The 22,874-nt window shown below is 33.5% G+C and overlaps 1 protein-coding gene across 17 annotated transcripts in view; it reads left to right on the forward strand.

Moving 5' to 3' along the window:
- Positions 1-22,874, forward strand: part of KIF21A (kinesin family member 21A) — a 146,147-nt gene that overhangs the window by 111,046 nt on the left and 12,227 nt on the right. For 7 of the 17 annotated variants that reach the window (XM_077870472.1, XM_077870475.1, XM_077870485.1 and 4 more), the window contains 11 exons: positions 195-360; positions 822-842; positions 5,313-5,373; positions 5,762-5,816; positions 8,364-8,578; positions 11,006-11,113; positions 12,427-12,555; positions 14,619-14,657; positions 15,303-15,317; positions 19,419-19,555; positions 21,493-21,673. In XM_077870472.1, the coding sequence (XP_077726598.1) occupies positions 195-360; positions 822-842; positions 5,313-5,373; positions 5,762-5,816; positions 8,364-8,578; positions 11,006-11,113; positions 12,427-12,555; positions 14,619-14,657; positions 15,303-15,317; positions 19,419-19,555; positions 21,493-21,673 (1,127 nt within the window). The remainder of the gene's footprint in view (positions 1-194; positions 361-821; positions 843-5,312; positions 5,374-5,761; positions 5,817-8,363; positions 8,579-11,005; positions 11,114-12,426; positions 12,556-14,618; positions 14,658-15,302; positions 15,318-19,418; positions 19,556-21,492; positions 21,674-22,874) is intronic. The other 10 variants (XM_077870474.1, XM_077870477.1, XM_077870476.1 and 7 more) reach the window with 8 other exon arrangements.

A 22,874-nucleotide genomic window follows, 5' to 3' on the forward strand; every position in this document is an offset into this window, starting at 1 on the left:
TAGTAAGTGGAGGAGCTTCAATTAATCAAGGTCTGATGTTAAATTCCATATGTCGTATACATTTGCGTTTTGATACAGATCTTTATGTAATAGAATCTGTTTTGTATGATCTAAGACAATTGTTATTGTTATTATTATTAGTAGTATTATGTTTTGGTGTCATTACAGGGTCTTCTGTTTTGGTGTCATTACAGGGTCTTCAGGCTGCTCAGAAAGAGGCTCAAATTAAAGTACTTGAAGGTCGGCTTAAACAAACTGAAATAACCAGTGCTACACAAAACCAGCTTCTATTCCATATGTTGAAAGAGAAAGCAGAATTAAATCCTGAGCTAGATGCTTTACTAGGCCATGCTTTACAAGGTAATTTGGACTAAATCTCAGTTAAATGAATTGCATGGTAGCTTTGCTCTTTGAGAATGCTATACTATATCTCTTTCCCCTATTGCTTGACTGAATAGATGCTGTATTTACTTATGTAATAATTATTCTTTCTTTAATTTGCATGTATAAATTTGGGGGATGTAATTATTGTCATTCCAACAAATGATTATCAACTTAAAAAGGCTTATTTAACCTTATTAAGCAATTAGTTTTTGTGGATCAACTAAGTTTCTGAATTGGTTATTTAAAATATTAACCAAGTTTCATTACTTTACTCTGCATATCTAACTGCCTTGAAAAATAATAAATGTTTTCTATGGCATCTATTCTATGTATCTTATAAATGGTACATAATCTTGTTTTATGTGGGAGTTCTTAACATTGGATCTGTTTTGATTGGAGTATTGCTTTTTGTTTCCTTTTTGCTGTTATTTACACAGATCTAGATAGCGTACCTTTAGGTAAGTATGTTTAGCTTTCTGTGTACCCTACAGCTGCATGAATTACTAATTGTTCATGTACACTAATTGTGGTACATTTTATGTTTAAAGTTTTTATTGGCAGCCAACTGGTTTTTGCATGATCTTTTTTGAAATATATCCATGACCACAAACATACTAAGTCTTTTGTCCTTCCTATTTAAAAACTATTAGATATTTAAAGAAGTAGGCTTTAGTTAATTTTCTCTTTTATTTTTTGACCTCCAGCTGTGGCTCCAGTTTCATAAGCCCTTCTTTCTCTTTCTTGTAGGAAAAAAATGGAGTATACATTTCTTTTTAGTTTTTAAATATATCTGTTAACTTGCATCTATTGTTTTAACCTCATAATTAACTTTCCTTAGCATATATCTTAGGTATATATTTGTCTTCAGTATATATTTGCTAGATTCTCGGCTATTCTTAATTTTTATAAAATTCAAAACATATATTTTAACTTTATAAATTAAATAAAATTCTTCAGATATTTTATATGAATAGACTGAAACAGTATTTATAATTATAATATTTTTAGATTAGAATGGGCTTTAGAGATCACCAAGTATTGAAATTTTCAACCTTTTTCTCTTGCCACTGTAACATTTACATGAATTATACCCACCCATTAATAATATCTCTGCTCCTGTTAGTGATTATACACATGAAGGACCAGGAGTATCAGGGCAATTTTATTACTTGAGATTTTTCTAAATGATTATTTTGGAGCGGTTTTTATTTAATTAAAATTATTTCAAAATCTTATCTGATTCTAAGTACACAGCTGCCAAAAGTTTTTTAAATGCTGATGAGTAGGGGATCCCTGGGTGGCTCAGTGGTTTAGCGCCTGCCTTTGGCCCAGGGCATGATCCTGGAGTCCTGGGATTGAGTCCCATGTCAGGCTCCCTGCGTGGAGCCTGCTTCTCCCTCTGCTTGTGTCTCTGCCTTTCTGTCTCTCTCTCTCTCTCTCTCTGTCTCTCATGAATGAATAAATAAAATCTTAAAAAAAATGCTTTTAAGTAAAGGAAAGGACTATAACAAAGAGTAAATGTACTTACCTGTATGTGTCATTAGAATTTAAATATAATCTATACATCTGAATTAGTTTTAAATAAGATGTTACACAAATAAAATACATGAGCTATTTGATTTTTTTTGATGTTTATACCACATGTTAATCTCAACATAGTATTTCCTTGAGATCAATTGTATAATATATGTGTGGAAAGGCCACTACTTTTAATCTACTCATGCTATAACAAGTACAGGTAGAAAAAGTAGGATTGGTTATATCCTGACCAAGACTGCCCAAGTTCCTGGAGTATAACTAGAATTTTTTTAACATTCCATGTGTTATCAGGCATGTTTCTTCTCCTCTTCTTCTCTCTCCTCCCTCTCCTGCTCCTTGTTTTTTTTCTTTCTGGCCCAACCTATAGTAATAAGTGAATTCTTATTTAAGTCTACTGTCTCTTTTAACTTGGTAGAAAGTGCAAATGTCCTTCTTGATATCCTTTTGTGCAAAAGATATTAAACTGCTAATTTGATGGGTAGTGCTACTTTTTCACAACCTTCAAACAACTTTCATTTATCTACAGCTGAAAAAGGGTCAGAAGCAGAGAGTGGCAACCCATTCAGCTGAGCTAACCTGTGTCTCTATGACTGAAATCTGCGCTAGAGACGGGGGCCATAATCTAGCCCAGAGGTGCTTGGAGGAAAAACATGGAAGGAGAAACAAAATGGAAGTTAGATCGGCAGAAGCTAGAGAACTGTACTTAACTCCTATTGTACCTCAAGCGTTGGGATGAGTGCTAGGATTCAAATAAGATCTAAAATCTTTCTCTCATTGACTTGATGCCTTGCATCAAGTGAGAGACTATGAACAGAGTATGATACATTCAGTGAGGGCAGTGATTGAAATGTATAGAGGGAGTTATAGGAACACTGAGTGATGCCACCCAACAAGAATGGAGGAGTTGATAAAAGCTTTTTGGAGGAGATGACATTTGAGCTGGAACACAAAAGAAGAAAAAGAGTTAGCTAGGCAAAGACAAGGTGGAAAGGGAACAGAGAAGAGTCACTCCAGGCATTGACCAAATTAAAACACAGAGACTTAGCCACAATGTTGTGTGCATGGTTGGTGCCCTCAGCAACAAGCACATGGCATAGAACAATGGAACATAAGGCTAGAAGGTGGGCCTTGCTAATATGTGTGTGCTTTTTGTAGCCCTTGAAGATAATCTTTATTATCCTCTTCTTTTTCCCTATGTTAGGGTCCCTAAGATCATACCTATCTTTGGAGACTTGCTATGGGGCTCAGCATATTATTGTATTCATAGCAAGAGTTCATGAGAGCAGTGTAGGAAGGATGCACAGCTGGATCACAAGGGTAAAAAAACCTCACAGATGTAGTCTGGAGGAATCCATGTCCAGTTTTCCTTATGCTCTCTCCCTTCTGTGGGAGATAGAATGATCCTTTCCCTCTGGAAGGAAAATGCAGCAGCATGTGTACAACGTTTATGCCCAGGCAAGTTCATTAGACACTTAGAACCTGAGGAAGCTTAGACCCCTTTTCCTGGGGACTGGTCACGTAGGTGCCATCTACATAGTATGTACCAGGATTCAAGACTCCAGAAGGAAAGCAGAAGCTTAGCATAGACCATGTTATTCTATGGTGTAGGCACAACCATTCTAGGTACAGTACCTTCATAAGTTAACTAATGACAGGGGACGCTCTGAGAATCAAATTTCCAGATGCCAGACAAAGTCCCACTTTGCAAACAGGCCTTTTTAAGGATAGTGGTCTTTGGGCTTCTATGTTAACTCTTTTGTATACACTTTATTTTAATGACTTAAAAAAATAACTTAAAGACTTAAAAATACCTGGTTAACTTCCAGTGAAGTAAGACTGTACAACTTTACACTAAATAAAAATGGACTTTAAGGTATTCAGGAGTTGCAAGTCTCTGCCTTTAGCTTTAATTCTGTGATAAAAAAGGAAGCTGGTAGTGGGCTAGATGTGTATTCTCAGAGTTAACAGGTTAGTAGTGACTGTGGTGCTCAGACTAAGCTCAATCCTGGAGAGGAGTCTGATTTGATGACTTTCTGGGTGGGGGCTTCTATCCTTTTGCCAGGTTGGTTATGTTAAACCATAATTCCTAATTATTTATACATGTATTAGCAGGAGTTTTTACTAAGCACTCTCATGATGTTTAACATACTAACTGGTTTCATACTAACTGGCCTCTACAAGAAAAATACTAGCCATTCTTAGCCCATTTTTATATATGTGAAAATAAAGACTAGTTTCTCATTTCTCTATAATCTCATGTTCAGTATTGTCAAGTCACCTTAGCCCTCAGTTATCCTGTCCGCGAACAAGTCGTCGAGCCTCCCTCTAGTGGTGGGCTTTGAGATACACATTGCCTTCAAGACCATCGTTTTCTTCACTTCAGAAAATAAATTCCCTTTGTATGGGTCCTAGGTAGGCTCCCTTTGCTGCGAAGAAAGAGAGCATCAGAGAAAGGAATTAGTTGTCTGCGATCCACATGTATAAAATAAAAAGTTAAAAGGGAATGAATTATACATATTTTTCATTAATAGATGTCATTTATACTGTCTTTACTTTTGTGGATTCGTTCTATAGTAATATGTGTATGTTTTAAAAACCTGCCCTATGTTTGGGGCTCACTGACATTTTAAATAATTTACTTTTGGTGGCTGTTTGATTTACAGACTTCCTACTAGTTTACTTGTTTGCTTTTCCTCCTCTTTTTTTACTCCTCCGTTACAGTTATTCTGAAATAGTGGTAATTTACTTGTATTTATTTATAAAACTGTTGCATGCAAATCTATTGTTTTTGTCTTTTATGTACCTGTGAGTGAGCTGCATGCTGATGTGTAACTTCTAAATACCTTTTACACATGCACACACTCTTACTCTTTACTTGGAAACAAAAATAAAAAAGGAAGATACCTAAGTAAGTTGGCATACTGATTAAAATACAGCAAGTATGTTTATACTTACATAGTTTTTGAATTTGGCTTAGTACATCAAAGGGAGCTCATGCAGCATCTACTTTAATCTTGTACTTTACTCTGTTTTTTCATATATTTGAATGACACGGGATAAATACATTCTCTGAAAAATAGATACAATTATCCATACTCTGATAGATACATGATCTCATTTCCATCCTGTGAATGTTGTTCTTCTGTGTTTTATGATCTGAACTTGTGATTTTCTTACTTTGAATACTTTTTCTCATTTTAGGACACATAATCAGAGGGGTTTCTTAGAAATATTTTTCTACATTTCTATTTGGATTCAGTTACTAAAACCAAACTGCCCATATTGAGATGTTGGGCTGATGATATTAATTATGACATAGGGATTGCAGTCATTCAAATTTTGACATGTGGGTAATACTTCGGTTTCGGACACTTTTTTTTTTTTTTTAGAAAATGTAGAGGATAGTACTGATGAAGAAGCACCTTTAAACAGCCCAGGATCAGAAGGAAGGTAAGAGAGCCTTTAGAAACTTAATAGATTTTACTTGTTTCTGTAATATTTTAATTACTTTTATCTTGCTCCTTCAAAAAATTACCATCAACTAATTTGAATTTTATGGCTAAGTGAATAAAATGAGAAACAATATTATGGAAGCCAAACTAAGTCATACTTAACCACCACAAATTTTTTTTTCCACCACAAATTTTAAAATAAAAATACCAAGATATTTAAGGAAAAAAATGAATTATTTTTTAATTAGTTCATTTTGTTTTTAAATGTTGTCTTTTCTTCCCCATAAATATATAAGGTGTTTTCTATAGTTATAAACATAGAAGACATCCAGTTTTCTATAATAACTTCCCTTTTAATCTGTGATTAATTACTTATTTGTGTATAGCACGCTGTCTTCAGATCTTATGAAACTTTGTGGTGAAGTGAAACCTAAAAGCAAGGTAAGGAGAATTGAAAAAAGCAGGTAAGCACCCTTTCCCACTGTTTTTGTTATCACTATTAAACACAGATTTCAGGGCCACCTGGGTGGCTCAGTTGGTTAAGATTTTGGCTCAGGTCATGATCTCAGAGTTGTGAGATTGAGCCTCCTGTCTGGCTCAATAAACAAATAAACAAATGCCTCAGACCCTTAGTAAGTTAATAAATTGGCATACTTTAACAGAGCTCCCATGTGTAAGAAATTTAGTTCTATAATTATCATATTCTCCTTTGAAAAAAAATTATATTGAAACATTTCTGCTTTGTGGAGCTTGTGTTTTACTGCATTATTGTACTTTTTCCCTGGAAAAGATATAATTGTGGAGATCAATTATTTTTTTTTTCCAAATTTTTCCTAAAAGTTTTATCACCCATTAAGGAAGTTATATGCTAATTTATTAAAGTCACCTAAATTTCCTAACAATAAAAGATATTGTAGATCCTATAGTGGCATATAGCATGAATTTGCAAAATTTGTAAATTGGCAGGAAACTTTTGAAATTGTAACATTCTAGTATGTTCTTAAGTGTTTCATATTTATTTTGTTAAATTAGTATCCTGAGGAGGTTTGAATAATAAGCCAACTCTTAATCATCATGATATATTAAAAATTAGTGAGGCTATAATGCATATTTGTTAGAAAAACATTGGTGACACATGCTGTTAAATGCGTAAGATACACATGGTCTGTTTCAGATTGAATAGCATTTGATAATAGATGAATTAACTAACCATCTTAAGATGTTTAAAAACCTAGTAGTGCTTAGTAAATATTTGTTAAGTGAATGGAAAGAATCAGAACCGGAAAGAATAACCTTGTGCATATGGATTCAGACAAATTGAAGGCTCATAGTGAATAGGTACTGTAAATGAGTAATTTGGCTGTAGAATAATGAGGAGAGGTCATTGTGATTACCTGGACAGGACATGCTTCATCTAAGCAAATAACCACCACTTAGCTCTTGCTCATATTTGCCACAAGGAGTTATAGGCCTGAGATTATTAGGTCTTCTGTTTGTTTTCAAAGAAGCTGTAAATAAAGATTTTTGTGTAGGATTTCCTGATCTTTAAAACACTGGTCAAGCCAATCAAAAAACATATCCAGACTGTATGTATGATCCTTGAACTACTGGCTTTGCAACACGTGGTTGGTATTTTATTATTCTAAGAGGCTAAGCAGAAGTTACCCAAACTCAAAGAAAACATCCTAGTATGGTTTGGATCCCATCTTAAGTCCAGGAGGGAATCTATTATGGTCCTGAAAGTCTTTCAGGCCCTATGAGAGTCTACTTATTCATACCCTGCTGGGATGCCAGAGAGAGGTGTGAAGTGTGGCCCTAAAGGTCATCTCTTTAAGCAACTGATGTGATTAGGAATTCTTAAGGAAATGATTCCTCTCTGCCTTGGACTAGTGGCAGTGACGAGAACTGATGATATAAAAAACTGGTTGGAGGGCTTACTTTTCTCAGAAATTTTCTGAGTTAATACTTTTGATCTGCAAAGATACCTGGAAGGATCTCATATCATATATTTTTTATCACTGAAAGAGTAAAATTGACTCTTTACGTTAAATAGGTATGTACCAGCATTATGTTAAGTACAGGGGATATAAAGTTGAATAAAACAAGTGTGTTAGTTAGCTCTTTAGAGGCTTATCATCTGGTAAACACTGTGATTATCCTTTAATATCTTAGTGATAATAACAACTGAGCAACAACAGCGTAGTCAGTTTTCAAGAGTAAGGAAAGGAATGTATATAGTGAGTTTAGATTCTAGGAAAATAACCTTCCCCTACCTTACTGTGCCACCAAGAGCTGGTGCAGGCTGGTGTTGATTTATCTAGCAGGCATGTTAAAAACACAGCTAAGGCATCAGGAAAACAAAGTCACAACTAAGAAGCAGATTTAAAAAGTAAAATTTTTAAAAATATAAAATTTTAAAAATATAAAATTTTGATATCAAAATAAAATTTAAAACTAAAAATGATATTAAATAAAGCATTTAAACATAAGAAAAATCAGAATTTAGTTGAGCTTACCTGCAGTTAACTTTTGGTTTCATTTCTTTCTTTTTTACAAAAATTCTTTGTTGAGGGAGCTGGCCACGAGTGGCAGGGTAGCACAGTCATATTGGTGACAAGTTGCTTGTTTTTGAATCTGACTTTGCCACTTGCTAGTTGTGAGACTTTGGGTAAATTACTTTCTCTGTGCCTTAGTTTCCTCATTTGTGAATTTTGATAATGGTAGTATATGCTAATATAATAAAGTGTTTGAACAATGTCTGGCATACAATAAATACAACATAAATGTTGGCTATTACTATGGCATTTAAAGGTCTTATCTGGCTATAGCTCTGGCTTGTCACTATCTTACATGCTATGTTTGACACACTTGCTAGGAAATGACATGCTAAATGTTTTTACCTATTTCAAACTAATATTAAATCTCTTTTCCCTAATCCTCTCTGCAAAAGTTTGCTCCTGATTGCTTTTCCTTCCATTCTCTGACTAGGCCCGAAGGAGAACCACCACTCAAATGGAATTGCTGTATGCAGATAGCAGTGAACTAGCTTCAGACACTAGTACAGGAGATGCCTCCTTGCCTGGCCCTCTTACACCTGTTGCAGAAGGGCAAGAGATTGGAATGAATACAGAGACAAGTGGTACTTCTGCTAGGGAAAAAGAGCTCCCTCCCCCATCTGGCTTCCCTTCTAAGATAGGCAGCATGTAAGTCTGGCCCAGCTACACTAACTTCCTTTCTTTTGGCTTTTCTTTTTTGTTTACTTTCTCTTTTTTTTGTTTTTTATATGCATGTTGCTAATTTCTTATTTCTATTTTTAAAAATTATGTAAATAAGATCCCTGGTTTTCAAAGGAATTTGTTAGGTATTTTCTCCCCTAATTTTTTTGACATTTGAAGTCATTTAAGATGAGATATTCTTTGTTCAATTGTATTGCTTGTTTTCTAAGTTTTAGGATCATTCTTAAGGGTTGTAATTTTCATAAAGGTGGAGTTAAAAATTACAGACAAAATTTATTTAGAAACACCTAAAATCAGGTAGTTATATCTATAAAACCATTATATAAAACAGAAGCTTTAAAGTCTCAAATTTGCTCTAAATTAACGTACGTCCTAGTTCTAAGAGTCTGGTAAGGATAGCAAACCTTTGCCAATAACCCTATAAAGAAAATGAAATATCAATTACAAACTTAATCATTTTAAGCTTTCCTTATTTTTTGCCTTAAAGCACATTGCATTGCATGTCTGGGAATAGAGTATGCACAACATATTTTTATTGATATTATCAAAGATTTGAAGGAGGAAATATTCTCCCATTTATGGTACTCTCCCATTTATGATAATATGAACAAAAAACGTTCTGTTCAAAACAAAACTTATTTAGAATTTTCACTACTGTCTTGAGGACAAAGATTTCTCTACCAAGCTAGTATGTGTGTGTATGCTATGTGTGTTTGTGTATTTTGATAGTTATGTTAAAATCAGATCAGTCATTCACTAGTAAAGATTTTTAATGACATTTTTTCAAAGTAACCCTTGCATATGATCTAGCAAATGATTTATAGAATGAATACTTTACTGCACTGAGGACTATTGCCCAAAAAAATGGCACGTATTATATGACTCTACAAATAATAAAATATAACAAACTTTCCCCTTTTGAGTATCTTTTTCCCATAACTTCCTTCTTTAAAAAAAATTTTTTTAAAACCTCTTTCATTTTATGAAGATATTTCTGTCATCTTCCATTCACTAAGCACATCTGCTATCTTTAGATCCAAATTTAATTTTAATGATGGCAACTTGCTTGCATGTGCTTGATGTAGCCTATGCAATTAACTAAATTAACTATTGGATTTGCTGATAGATTGCTAACCAGTATAGCTAATGGCTTCAGTGCTTTTTTGATAAGATGACTGTTGAAGAAATGCTTTTGGTGAAGGTAGTAATATAAACAGAACAGACTTTAGTAACAGATTTAAATAGAGACTTTTGGAACTTCAAGACTAAATCTATGGCCTGGAAACCAGATTCAGGTAATACCTTCCTTTTGCCCTCCTCTATTTTCATTCTTAAAGTGTATCCTTTTTGACAGGTTGTAGAATATATGTTTTGGACTCTTACTTCACATGATCTATTTTCAGGTTTTAATAAATTCAAATGCTTGTGTCATTCTATAAAAATTTAAGTTGGACATGTTTGGTGTGGTAACTCTTAAGAAGTCATTACTGCGGACTTACTGCACGATGTAAAATAATTTACTCAGGTGGCCCCTATGATAAATAAATGAATAAATAGATGAAGGATTTTTAAAATGTGATTTCTTTTGATTAGAAAAGTCAGACACATAAAGTTTAAATATTTAGTTTTCACTTTCAAATAGGAATCATGTAAACCCACTCTGGTAATCTTGCCTTCTAATTCCTTTTTTTTATGAATATAACTAGCCAATGATAGGAAAAAATTCATTTTTGAATCAAAATTCATTACTACTATACACAAAAATAATAGTTTTAAATTGTGTTTTTTTAAATTGTTAATTACATAGTGACTATTTGACATTTAAAGGTTACAATAAGAATGTTTTTGTTACTACAATTTATGTAGTTAAAAAAATAATAAAATAAAATTTATGTAGTTATTAATATCTAAATACTAGTTAGGTTAAATTATTGTGTGTTATTTGTGTGTCTGTATGATTACCTATAGTACTATTTTTGACTATGTCTACATATTCGTTAAATCTTATTGTTTCTAACAATTCTTATATTTTTGTTCTTGTAAGACTGTAAAGATGAGTTTTTTCAACTGAAACAATTCTAATCAACCTAATCACTTATGTTTAAAATAAACTTAATTTGAACTATTTGGCGGTGTAGCATTGATATTTACATTCAAAGATAATAGGTTTGCTTATATTTAATAAGATTGCCAATTTATAAGTTAAATATATAGATGTCAACTTCCATCAACTAATTACTCAGATAATATATTCCCATCCTATTTTTGTATTTTGTTCCCAGTAATACTTTCTCAAGTTCCAGTTATTAATATGTTAAAAATTTTAGGTTGAGTACCTGCCAAACAATGTATATATTTAAAATTTGATGATTAAGGAGTCTTTTTCTACTTTAGTTCCAGACAGTCATCTCTATCAGAAAAAAAAATGCCAGAGCCTTCCCCTATAACCAGGAGAAAAGCATATGAGAAAGCAGAAAAATCAAAGGCCAAGGAACAAAAACAGTAAGTTACCCATACTTTTTATCAACTAGATTGCATAAAATGTCTGCTGTACATAAATGCTAAAGGATAACAGTGAAGCTATTTTCCATATGTAGGCTGGCTCTTTGGTTATGACAGATTTGACTAATAGACCATCAAGTTAGCTGTTGGCTTGGCTAAATGTTTCTTGGTCACACACACACCTGGAAAAATATTTGAACATTTGCCCCTAATCATGTTCTCTTATTTATTTTTCTATTATTTGTGCATATCATTGTAAAAATTTATATACACTTGAGATGAACTGTGTCTGTATTTCAGGTGGTCTTCTAGAAAAATTTGAAATTAATTTGTTAAAACTGACATCGACTTTACCTCTTTAGAGTAGCTGACAAAAAACAAGTGTTAGTCATAGGGTGTATTAGTTGTGCCATTTTCTTGCTGTTCTTTTATACTTAAATTGTTTTTCTGCTGAAATCTGTTAAAACTATTTGTGTGTTTTGTGAGGGTTATTTACTTAACAGTACATAGTATAATCTGATGATCCACTTAACTGGACATTTTAAAATTGCAACATTGCAACATGGAGAAAGTTGAATGAATGGGTGAGAGCCACTGTCCCCTCTCTACCCTGTGGCACACTCACTCCCCCCTCATGTCACCTGAGGTGCTGCATGTGGCAAGTATCAGTGCCGGTCTACATTTAAATATTAGTAAAGCTTATTTTTTTTTAACATAAAAATAAGCAAAAAGGAGTTTCATTATGTTTTCTGTGCCCAAGTGGACAATCTTATAACATCCTCTCCCCCATGACAACACACTTTACTTTGACCACTGGTTTGGCTGACTTGAGTGTCATGGAAATTATCCTTCTAATCATCCTTGCTTCCTCTATTTAAAGATATAATTTACCTGTTTTTACTGGATTGAATGTCTGAAGGATAATTGGGGGGTGGGGAATGGAGCAAATAAGTAATAACATAAAAGTGAGTGAATCCTTGAAAAAACAAATCGCTCTTAAATACTGTGCCTCTCTTTCTCCATCTGTCAAGCGAGTAACTTGGTTTTAACTCTAAAATTGTATAATTTTAAATTTGACTTGCTTTATTTGTAATGGCTTTAGATTTCAGATAGAACTTTTTCTTTAGTGCCATCTTGTGGGCAATGTGACAAAATCCAGTGGAAAAGTTTTTTTTTTTTTTTTTTTTTTTTTAAACTAGGATGGAAGGAATTCTTTAATGAAAAGCTTTTTTAAAAAAGCATGTTTCTTATAACATTTCTAACAAATCATAACCAATTAAAGCCACCTATTTAATGTTCTTTTTTTCTTGTAGCTCAGATTCTGGAACCTCAGAGGCTAGTCTTTCACCTCCTTCCTCCCCACCAAGCCGACCCCGTAATGAACTGAATGTTTTTAACCGTCTTACTGTTTCTCAGGGAAACACATCAGTTCAGCAGGATAAGTAAGTCTTTATGGAAAAGAGCCCCTCTACTTATTACAGTTTTCTGAACCTTTAAATACAGCCTGTAGAAAACGTTTAGCCATCTCTTTGTGTGGGAGATGAAATCTGATGTGTTTGCCATATTTGATGTGTTTTTCCAATGGGAAATGAACCATCTAGAAAAGATTAGAGAAAATTATTTTCCTGCTGAACATTATTCCCTGTTGTAGATTTGCATTGCTCTACTTTCAGCACTTGTCTTGCCTTTTCTAAGTAAATTAGAATTGAAATATCTTTGAGACCACTTGAAATTTAAATTTCTTGGGATTCTTCAGCCTCTCTGAGCCCACAAAAGCCTCTAATCCAGATAGACTGAGTTGAAAAGAGGCAAATTATTTTACTTTCCATGCATATTATAGCTTGCAGAGACCATTGTTACCATTTGGTTGTTTGACAGAAATCCATCACAAAACTTCAGTGATAAAATAAAATAATAAAAGACAGTTCCTTTATGGGTAGTGGGGATTAGGACTGAGGGTGGTTTGTAGAGGAAGAAAAGTTGGAGGGGTGTGAAAAGTATAATTTGCACTAAATTTGAAATGAAAAAGTATTCCCATATTGAGCCAGAATCTCTCTTGCAAGAATTTGATACTAACAATGCTGTCATAAGATATTGATTAACTCTGACTTGTCTGCTTTGATTTTGAATGGTAACACTGTAGATGTATGTACTTCATGTCTAGTCTCCCACCACTATTATTTGTTTTCTATGCTATAATCTCCCTGTGTATATCAACAATTTCTGAGATTCCTAGGATTGCTGTTTAAGATTTGTCTGTCAGGTTTAGATCATGCTAGATGGCTCTGTAGACTTAGAGAAGCACACATTTTGAAATAATTTTTAATCTGCTTAATTTATAGATAAAGTTATTGATTAGATTTTAATATAGTTTAATCAGTACGTGACATGTCCTTATCTAGGTAGATAAATTTTTTGTGTTATTGAAAAAATCTCTGCCTCCCATTTAGTTGAGAAGAATAGAACATTAGCAATGTCTTTGGGAAGTCTATTTTCACTAGTGATATGAAGAGTTAGTAAATTTTGTCTGCCTTATATTCAAAGGCATAATAAAATTTTCTGTCAGTCTTTTGATAATCTTGACAATCTAGTCATAGTTTTATATTTTCTACTGACATATTTTATAAGCTACCAGTAATTTGACTCTGTTGTCATCTTTGTAAGCTAAAACTCAGAATAACTGACTACACTTTCAGAGACTCACCTACCTTTTGAATCATTTTCTTTTGGGCTGTTTTTTGAGACTAGCATATCTCAGCTAGAAAAAGATCCCACACATTGTTTCTGGTTATATTCCATGTCAGCATTCACTCTGTCCTCCTTCTCCCAAGCCTATTGCACAAACTGAGTAGATTTTTCATAATAACCAGACTTATTGCCAGTCTTGGAGTTTTCAGGGTAGAACTGACAGGAGTGGCTCACCTATTTTTAAAGTCCTGTATTACTGAGGGATTCCCTTGTTAGGAGAACTTCATATTTATGAGATAAGTTAAAATCAAAGGTTATTGCATTTTAGTAGGTAATTTGCTTTGCATGCAAACATAAAATGTATCTGTGCAACTTCACATTAGAATCTAAATCCAAGTAATTATCAAGATGGATAAAATTCATTAGTAGCTGTTTAAATAAGAAACATTTTCTAGGACTAATCAAATTAAATAGAAAGAATCTTGAAGTGATGTATTTTACTTACTTGATATTGTTCCGCTACAGGGCTTAAATTTTAGAAATGAGGATTGATAGGTTTTCTGTGGATGAGTAAAAGAAAGTTTTTATCCTCAAAGTCTTAGGAGAAAACATAAGAATCAAATATTTTACCAGATGTTACTGTACATTGAATTTGCAGATATCCAGTACAGATAGAAAAGCAAGGCATTCACCACTATAAAGGAAATGTTTGCTGTATTTCTATAATTCATACTGTTGGTTTTCAGTTCAGTCTCAGTGTCTTTACCTGTTGACTTCAGTGTTCTTTCTCCTCATAATTCTAACTCTTTCACTGTAGGTCTGATGAAAGTGATTCCTCTCTGTCGGAGGTACACAGGTACTTTCTTTCTATCTTTCCTACATTCTGGCATTTCATTGATGTTCTAAAATACCTTCCTAGAAACTATAGGCATATCTTACTTTTGGATGCATAACTTGTTGTACCATATAAACACACTAATATTTTTAAACATATTAATTTTAATATGTTTTGTCATACCTTTTAGACAAAGTAGCAGCAAACTTGTTTGTTTTCGGTCTATAACCTAAATCTTTTATTTCAAAGAAATTAAATACTATGAATATTGATTTTGTTGTTCCTTAGCAATTATATGTTTTCAATCCTTCAACGTGTGAGAGGTAAATAAGGTATTTTTGTTGTTGTTGTTGGTTTGGAGATTATAAATAAAAAGTTTTGGAAGGTTTTGTGAACCTGAAAAAAAGATATGCTCGGGGGGAAAGACTATGGTACCAAAAATATGAGAAAAAATTGAAAGTAAAGGAGTTTTTCTAAAATAATAAATATTTTTTTGCTGATAGATGCTGTTTAAAAAATAACAGTGTTGAATTTTTCCATGTTAAATTGGGCTTTTTGGACTCTTAATTTCTCTCTTTCTATCATTTCCTCTTTCCACTTATCATTTTGTCTCCTCTCTTTTTTGCACTTGTTTCCACTGTATATGGCCATTTTGCTGATCATCAGTAGATCCTCCAGAAGGTAGGCAGAGGAAATTAATCTCATTTACAGTATTACAAGACTTTACTGATTTGCGTGGAACAAAAATAAGCAGACCAGTTTGATATACAACTTTGCAATATTAAACTTTAACTATTTTCAAGTTGATTTCTGTAGTCGGAATGTGAATAGGTTAATTCTGATATTGAAAGAAATGTCATGGATGTATATTTTCAGTTTCTCTATTTTTAAAAAATTATCTTGGTGTAAGATAATCCCTATGAAATATTAGTGCTAATATTGTGAGTACTAGAGAGCACTTTTCAGTATCTTAGTAAAATACTATATTTAATGTCGGTATTATTTTTCTTCAGAAGTCTGAAATAAATGATATTAAAACATATAAAAATGTAAAAGAGGCATCTTATAGTGGCAGTGCCATATATAAGTCACTGGAGGCAAGTACTCACTTTTGTAATATTATACAGCCTTTGACATGACAGACTGTTATGTCTTAGACTGTTAACATGAATTTTTTCTTTATAACCAGCTTATTGGAATATACATACATATTTTCTGTTTGAGAAGTAACAGTAGCTGTTGATTGTGCATTAGATCACCCTTTTGAACATTTGAAGCTATAGTTCTAATTCTATGGCTTCAGTTCATAGATGTGACCTCACATAAATAAGATTTCAAAATGGAGATTCAGACTTATAGGGGAGGTTTTGCTTCCATTTCAATTTTGATTGGCTAACTTCTTAGATTACAAATAAATTACTGAACATTAATTTCAAGAATCTCACTTTGACACATGTATACAAATAATACTTTGACTGTAATTACATATCCAGTGATAACAATTCCTGGTGTTATTTCTAGTGATGATGAACAACCTTCACTTTTTGAAATCATTATCAATAGAGCCTGAAAATAAAGTTTGTTTGTTTTTAGTCCTGAGCTTAAATTTACCTCCTAGCATTTCTGTTCATCAGCCCTCTTGAGCTCTACCAGAATTAATCTTCAGGTATTAATTAATTGAATTAATCCATACACCTCTTTTTGTGTGTATATGACAGTTGTTTAAATACTCAGCCTTTAACCTGCTTTTGTATCCTCTCTTCAGTGAGTATATTCTTAACAGCTCAGTAGGTTTAGTTTCATCATCTCCTTATGTAATGTAGTCTACAGGTCCTTCATTCTGCTTCCACTGCTTTGAGAAGTCTCCAATTTTTCAGTGTTCTTAAAATCTAGCATCTAGAACTCAACCTCCTTCCAACCTCCTCCCGTAATAGTAGCTCTATTACATTCTTTCTCCTGAAATATTTACTTCTCTTGAACTAGTTATTGAAAGTGTTGGTCGAGGAACCATAAATTGTTGATTCATTGATCTTGTATTCAATTAAAAAAATCTCTTTAGCTATCTATGTATTTATTCATTTCAATTTACTTAAACTAAGCCCAGAAAATAATTTGGTCATTTCTCCTACCCTCCCCACCCTCTACCTCTGGCAATTACCAGTCTGTTCTCTATATCTATGAGCTTTTATTTTTTAATACACATTTTTTTAGATTGCATATATAAAGGAAATCATGGCATTTATCTTTCTCTGTCTTATTTCACTTAGCATAATGACCTCTTTGGATTTTTATTTGTTTGTTTATTTATTTTTAAAGATTTTATTTATTTATTCATGAGAGAGACACACACAGAGGCAGAGACACAGGCAGAGGGAGAAGCAGGCTCCATGCATGGAGCCTGACATGGGACTCAATCCCGGGTCTCCAGGATCATGCCCCGGGCCAAAGGCGATGCTAAACCTCTGGGCCACCGGGGCTGCCCCTTCTTTGGCTTTTTAAATCTAGGCTGCTCTTAAATCTTTTCCTACTTGGAGCATTCTGTTCTAACTTCTACCTAAATTTTATCTTTAAATTGTATCTGATGATTATTTTAATGTTAAGTAGGTACTTAAATAAATTTTGTCGTTTTCCTAGACAATACAATACAGTATCCAGCTCTTTAATATATCAGTTTAATAAATATACCATCTCTCTTCAGTGCTAGGGAAACACTGACTTCCAAATTGATAGGAACATTGACTCCTTAGGTGTGCCTCCTCAGCCACTGATGGAACTACCTAACTACAATAGTTCTGTACTTACCTACCATATCTACAAGGATACCATTTGAAAGGCTCATTGTATGGACCTTTTTGAAGTCAGCGTGTATTGTGAATATGACATTCCCCTAATTTGCTATTAACCGTACAAAGAACTGCCCCTGTGACATTAGTCTTATCTTTTACTGATGAGCATTTATTTTTAAGTGTTTATAATAATTTGTAAATATTTTCCTTTGTGAGACTCAATAGGAAGTTTTGCCCATCTGTACTTTCTGAAATCCACTATTTCCCCTCTGCTTTTTGGAAATTTGGGTCTACATGTTTTGCTCCCTTTATCAATTTTAGTGTACCAACAATGATTTTTGCCTCTACAATGGTGTATCCTTTTAAAACCCTGTGATATAATGACTTAAAAACAGAAATACTTGTATTCATTGTATTAGTCTCTATTGTCATTTCTAACTTATCTTGGGCTTGCATTTCTTCTTAATCATTTCTGCCCATTGCATCTTGAAGACTGTTCTCTTTCACTAAGGAGATGGAAGGGTACTTGGGTGGCTCAGTTGGTTAAGTGTCCAATTATTCATTTTTGGCTCAGGTCGTGATCTCATGGTTGTGAGATTGAGCCCCGCATTGGGCTCCATGCTGGGTGTGGAGCCTGCTTAAAATTCTTCCTCTCCCTCTCCCTGTGCCCCCCACCAAAGAAGATGGAAACAGTTTTATTTTATCTCTGTTATTTGTTTTAATATTATTGCCATCTGTCTTATACAATGGATACATATCAACATAATAATTTTTCTTCCTGGGATCCCTGGGTGGTGCAGCGGTTTAGCGCCTGCCTTTGGCCCGGGGCGTGATCCTGGAGACCCGGGATCGAATCCCACGTCGGGCTCCCGGTGCATGGAGCCTGCTTCTCCCTCTGCCTATGTCTCTGCCTCTCTCTCTCTCTGTGTGACTATCATAAATAAATAAAAATTAAAAAAATAATTTTTCTTCCTGCTCTGAGCAGACACATTAATTTATATATTTATCATATAATTCACTCTCATCTTTAGTCTTCTCGACACAACTATTTCAATTCAGATTCTGTCTTAAACTCCTTTAGAAGATAGGGACAATATTTTGATAAACTTTATGTTTCCATAGTATGTAGTCTAATGGCATAAAGCAGAAACACTGGAAATAATTAAACTTATAAGAAAGCTCCCTAAAAAGTCTGTACTTTTAAAGTTTCATTCTTTTTTTTTTTTTTAAATCTTCTTTGAGACTGTTAGAGTTTTTTTCTTTAATTTTTTTTTTTATAGTTTTGGGCCATTTTCCCTTTAGAATTTCTGCATAGGCGGTCATCCCTGTCTTTTTCAAATTCATTTGAAATTTATTTTTTTTAGTATTTTAGGTTATATGTGTTATATTTCCTCCAGAATATTTTTTTAAAGATTTTTAAATTTATCTATTCATGAGAGACATAGAGAGAAAGAGAGGCAGAGACACAGGCAGAGGGAGAAGCAGACTCCATGAAGGGAGCCTGACATGGAACTCGATTCCAGGTCTCCAGGATCACGCCCTGGGCCAAAGGCAGCGCCAAACTGCTGAGCCACATGGGCTGCCCCAGAATATTCTTTTTGACATAGAGTCACATTCCAGCCTGACAGAGTTACATCCTCCAGTTATCCATCATTTATCCTTTCTTATTTGTTGCAATTCACTATACTTAAACAGCTCCCAATATTGCTTCATTAAACTTTGAAAAGAAGAACTTGTTAGTAAGAAGGTCCATAAACCATAGGTTTTGCTCTTGGTAGAATGCAGCTGCTGGCTGATGCCTTATTAGTTGATGCACTCCATCACCACTATCACTATTTCACACTTTGTCTCTATGTCCTTTTCCTTTAAAAAGAGGCAAAGGAGCAGTCTGAATTTTCTTGTTAATTACTTAGAAAGACTTCTTAAAGTCAGGGGAAAATAAAATTAGTCCCATGATATAGCTACTGAAGTGAATCTTGTTTCTCCCCCATCTCAGGGGCATAATCAACCCATTTCCTGCCTCAAAAGGAATCAGAACTTCTCCACTGCAGTGTATTCACATAGCTGAAGGACACACAAAAGCTGTGCTCTGTGTCGATTCTACTGATGATCTCCTCTTCACTGGATCAAAAGGTGCCAGTAGTTGTTTCATGTGGATAGTTAACAGATTTTTTTTTTAATAAAAAAATGATTACATTTTAACAGGCTTTAAAACAGTCAAAGTGCTTAAGACACACATAAGAACCTGAGAGATAATCTGGTTCAACCCCTGAGTTATATAAAATCATCACAAAGCTGGGAAGAAAGTCAAACCTCTACTGATGTCATGTGAATAGGATGTGGAGAGAATACATTTCCCTTCAGTAATTGAGCACTTAATGCACGCAAGGCCCTGAGCTTATAATGCAGGTTATATAAAAATGGGTAAAGGGTCATTACAATGTACATTGTAGTAAAGAGAATAAGATGGGTAGCAACCACCTTTCTTGAGCACTTAACTATATGTCAGAGACTATGTTAAACACTATATAAATTACATCTCAATGAATTCTCATGGTAACTCTGATGAGATACATGTTGCATCTTAACTTTACAGGTGAATAAACTGAGGATTCAAAAAATGAAATAATTTTCCCAGGTGAACATAGTAGTAAGTGGAAGAACCAGCATTGGAAACCCATGTCTACTTATCTCCAAACCTGCACTCTTAACCCCTTTGATATAATTACAGGCAACTAGAAATCAAGTATAAATGCTTTATATGGTTAAGGACTAAGAGTTTGGGGGTTTCAGAAAAGGGAGAGGTTATGCCAACCTGTGAGAAATAAGAAAGGCTTTGACATGGAAGCATTTAGGATAAACCTTACAGAATAGTTTGGATATTGACAGGAAACAATTGACAACCAAGATTATAGAAAAATAGAAGCAGAGACATAGAGGTAAAAATGGAGTCTGTTTGAAACTAAATCCAATTGGGTTGAATTGTAGAATATAGTTGACCCTTGAACGACATGGGAATTAGGAGTTCTGACCCCTGCAAAGTCGAAAATCTGCATATAATTTTTGACTCCCCCAAAGTAAACTACTAATAGCTTTCTGTGGACCAAAGCCTTACCAATAATATGAATAGTTGATTAACACATATTTTGTATGTTAATATGTATTATATACTGTATTCTTATAATAAAGTAAGCTAGAGAAAAGAAAAATGTTACTGAGAAGATACATTTATAATACATTTAATACAGTACTACTGTACTATATTAAAAAATTTACATGTAAGTGGACCCATTCAAACCCATTGTTCAGGTGTCAACTGTAATGTAAAAGAAGTGATGGGGAGTAGGACTAGAAAGGTAGAAAGGAAGCATGTATAGGAATCTGGGGAGCTAATAAAAGTTTTTTAGGGACATTACAAGTTTAGTCAGCAAACAATTTATTGCTCATTGTATATAAGAAAGTATAACAGTCTAGCTAGAACTTAGGAATTGTGAATGGCAAGCCATTCTCTAATTAAAGAATCTACAGTGTGAAAATGTAATTTTCTAATTCAAATTAAATTTATCTCCAGAATAATTATATATTTGGCATGTCAGGAAAACAAAATAATTAGTTTATAATTATATTTTGTGGTCAAAAATAAAATCCATCAATCATTGACACCTGGAAAAGTCTGTGTGTTTATGAGTGTGGAGTACTGTGAGGAAGTAGGAGTGATCAAAACAGAATATTTTGAAGAAGCTGATATGAGAATGCCATTTTAAATTCAGGGGCAATTTAAAGCAAGACTCTTGTGATACAACTATTTCAAGATTTTATATAATTATATTTTTTAAATACCACATAATACATACACCAGACATCCCTGGCTTTCATCCAGTCCTTTTTATGTACTTTGCCCTGGAACCTGATGCAGAGGGTCAAGGATAGAGGTAGGATGTCTGTTGCAGGTTATGGAATACTTTTTTAAAATTTCATTCTCATAGAAAGATTGTTTAAATGACTTTTATTGTTAAGAGAACCTAATCTAATTCATATTGACAGTATTTTCCTTTTCTTGTTTTTTGTAGATCGTACTTGTAAAGTATGGAATCTGGTGACTGGGCAAGAGATAATGTCATTGGGGGGTCATCCCAACAATGTCGTATCTGTTAAATACTGTAATTATACAAGTTTGGTCTTCACTGTGTCCACATCTTATATTAAGGTGTGGGATATCAGAGATTCAGCAAAGTGCATTCGAACTCTGACGTAAGTAATGTAAAGACAAATAGCATAAGGGGCAAATAGTTCCTATGTACTACATATATGAAAAGATAGGACTATGAATGTATTTTAATTTATTTATACCTGTCTGCTTCCAAAAGGATACTAAAGTAAGAATGTAGATAATATAAGGGGGGAAATCTATTGAGAAAATGTAATATAAAAACCTGGTATTAAACAGGAAGGAATAAATCATATTTGATTTGTGATTAAGTATACATTTCATATTTTCTCCCTCCTAAATACTAAGGTACCACATGTTCATAATATTTCTTACTTGATGTAGTTAATTACTTCAAATGACTACTACTCCTTGGAAAAATGGCTAAAATCACCATAGTAGATAGTTAAGAAGTACTTGTAACCTTTAATTTGCAGGTATTCAATAATTGAGAGGTTTTTGTTCGTTTTAGGACATAAACTGCTTTGGTGTGAGCACAAATTTCATAACTGTAGGTTAGGTTGGACAATTGGAGGATGAGTTTGTTTTCTGTGTCATCGTATATCTCCTTATAGAGCAAATAATGATTCTTTTTTACTATAAGATCAATAAACTTTTACATAATTAAAATTGAGGTGAACTCTTGTTTTAAATAAGCAGAGGGAACATAGGAAAGGTTAAATTTTATCATTTGTAGAGTAGGAACTATTAACACAAGTGCTAATTTGTATTTTGAGAACTGCTAATTATTTACTGTACTGAGTACACATCTCTTGAGGGAAATTTTATAGAAAAAGGTTCACTGTATCTTAGAAGTCTGCCAGCCCAGCTGACTCACTAAAGTCAAATTTAAAAAGATTGATTATAACTTGGTATTTTAGAAGTTAGCTGAGAAAATGTTTCAAAATTTAAGAATGTATTTATCACTTAGAATTTATCTGAGGAAATAGAAATAAGTTATGTTTAAGTCTTTGGCACATGGTAAATACTCCATGTATGATTGGGTTTGAAAAATCTTCATGTTTTTAATTCAAAGGGCAATTCTTATGGACAAAAGGATATTGGAAGGCCTGGCCCTTGGGGGCCTTCTGGAAATTAGGAAAATGAATTACCTTTGTGGCACTGTATCATTTATTGGGTCTTTTTTTTTTTTTTAATCTTTGACATCTAATCTTTCTTGAATGATATTCTGGTCATCCCTAACTCGGCCTGGAGTTCCTAGCATTATACTAGACTTACAAATTA

This window comes from Canis aureus, chromosome 25 (assembly GCF_053574225.1).
Source record: "Canis aureus isolate CA01 chromosome 25, VMU_Caureus_v.1.0, whole genome shotgun sequence".
Classification (NCBI taxonomy): domain Eukaryota; kingdom Metazoa; phylum Chordata; class Mammalia; order Carnivora; family Canidae; genus Canis; species Canis aureus.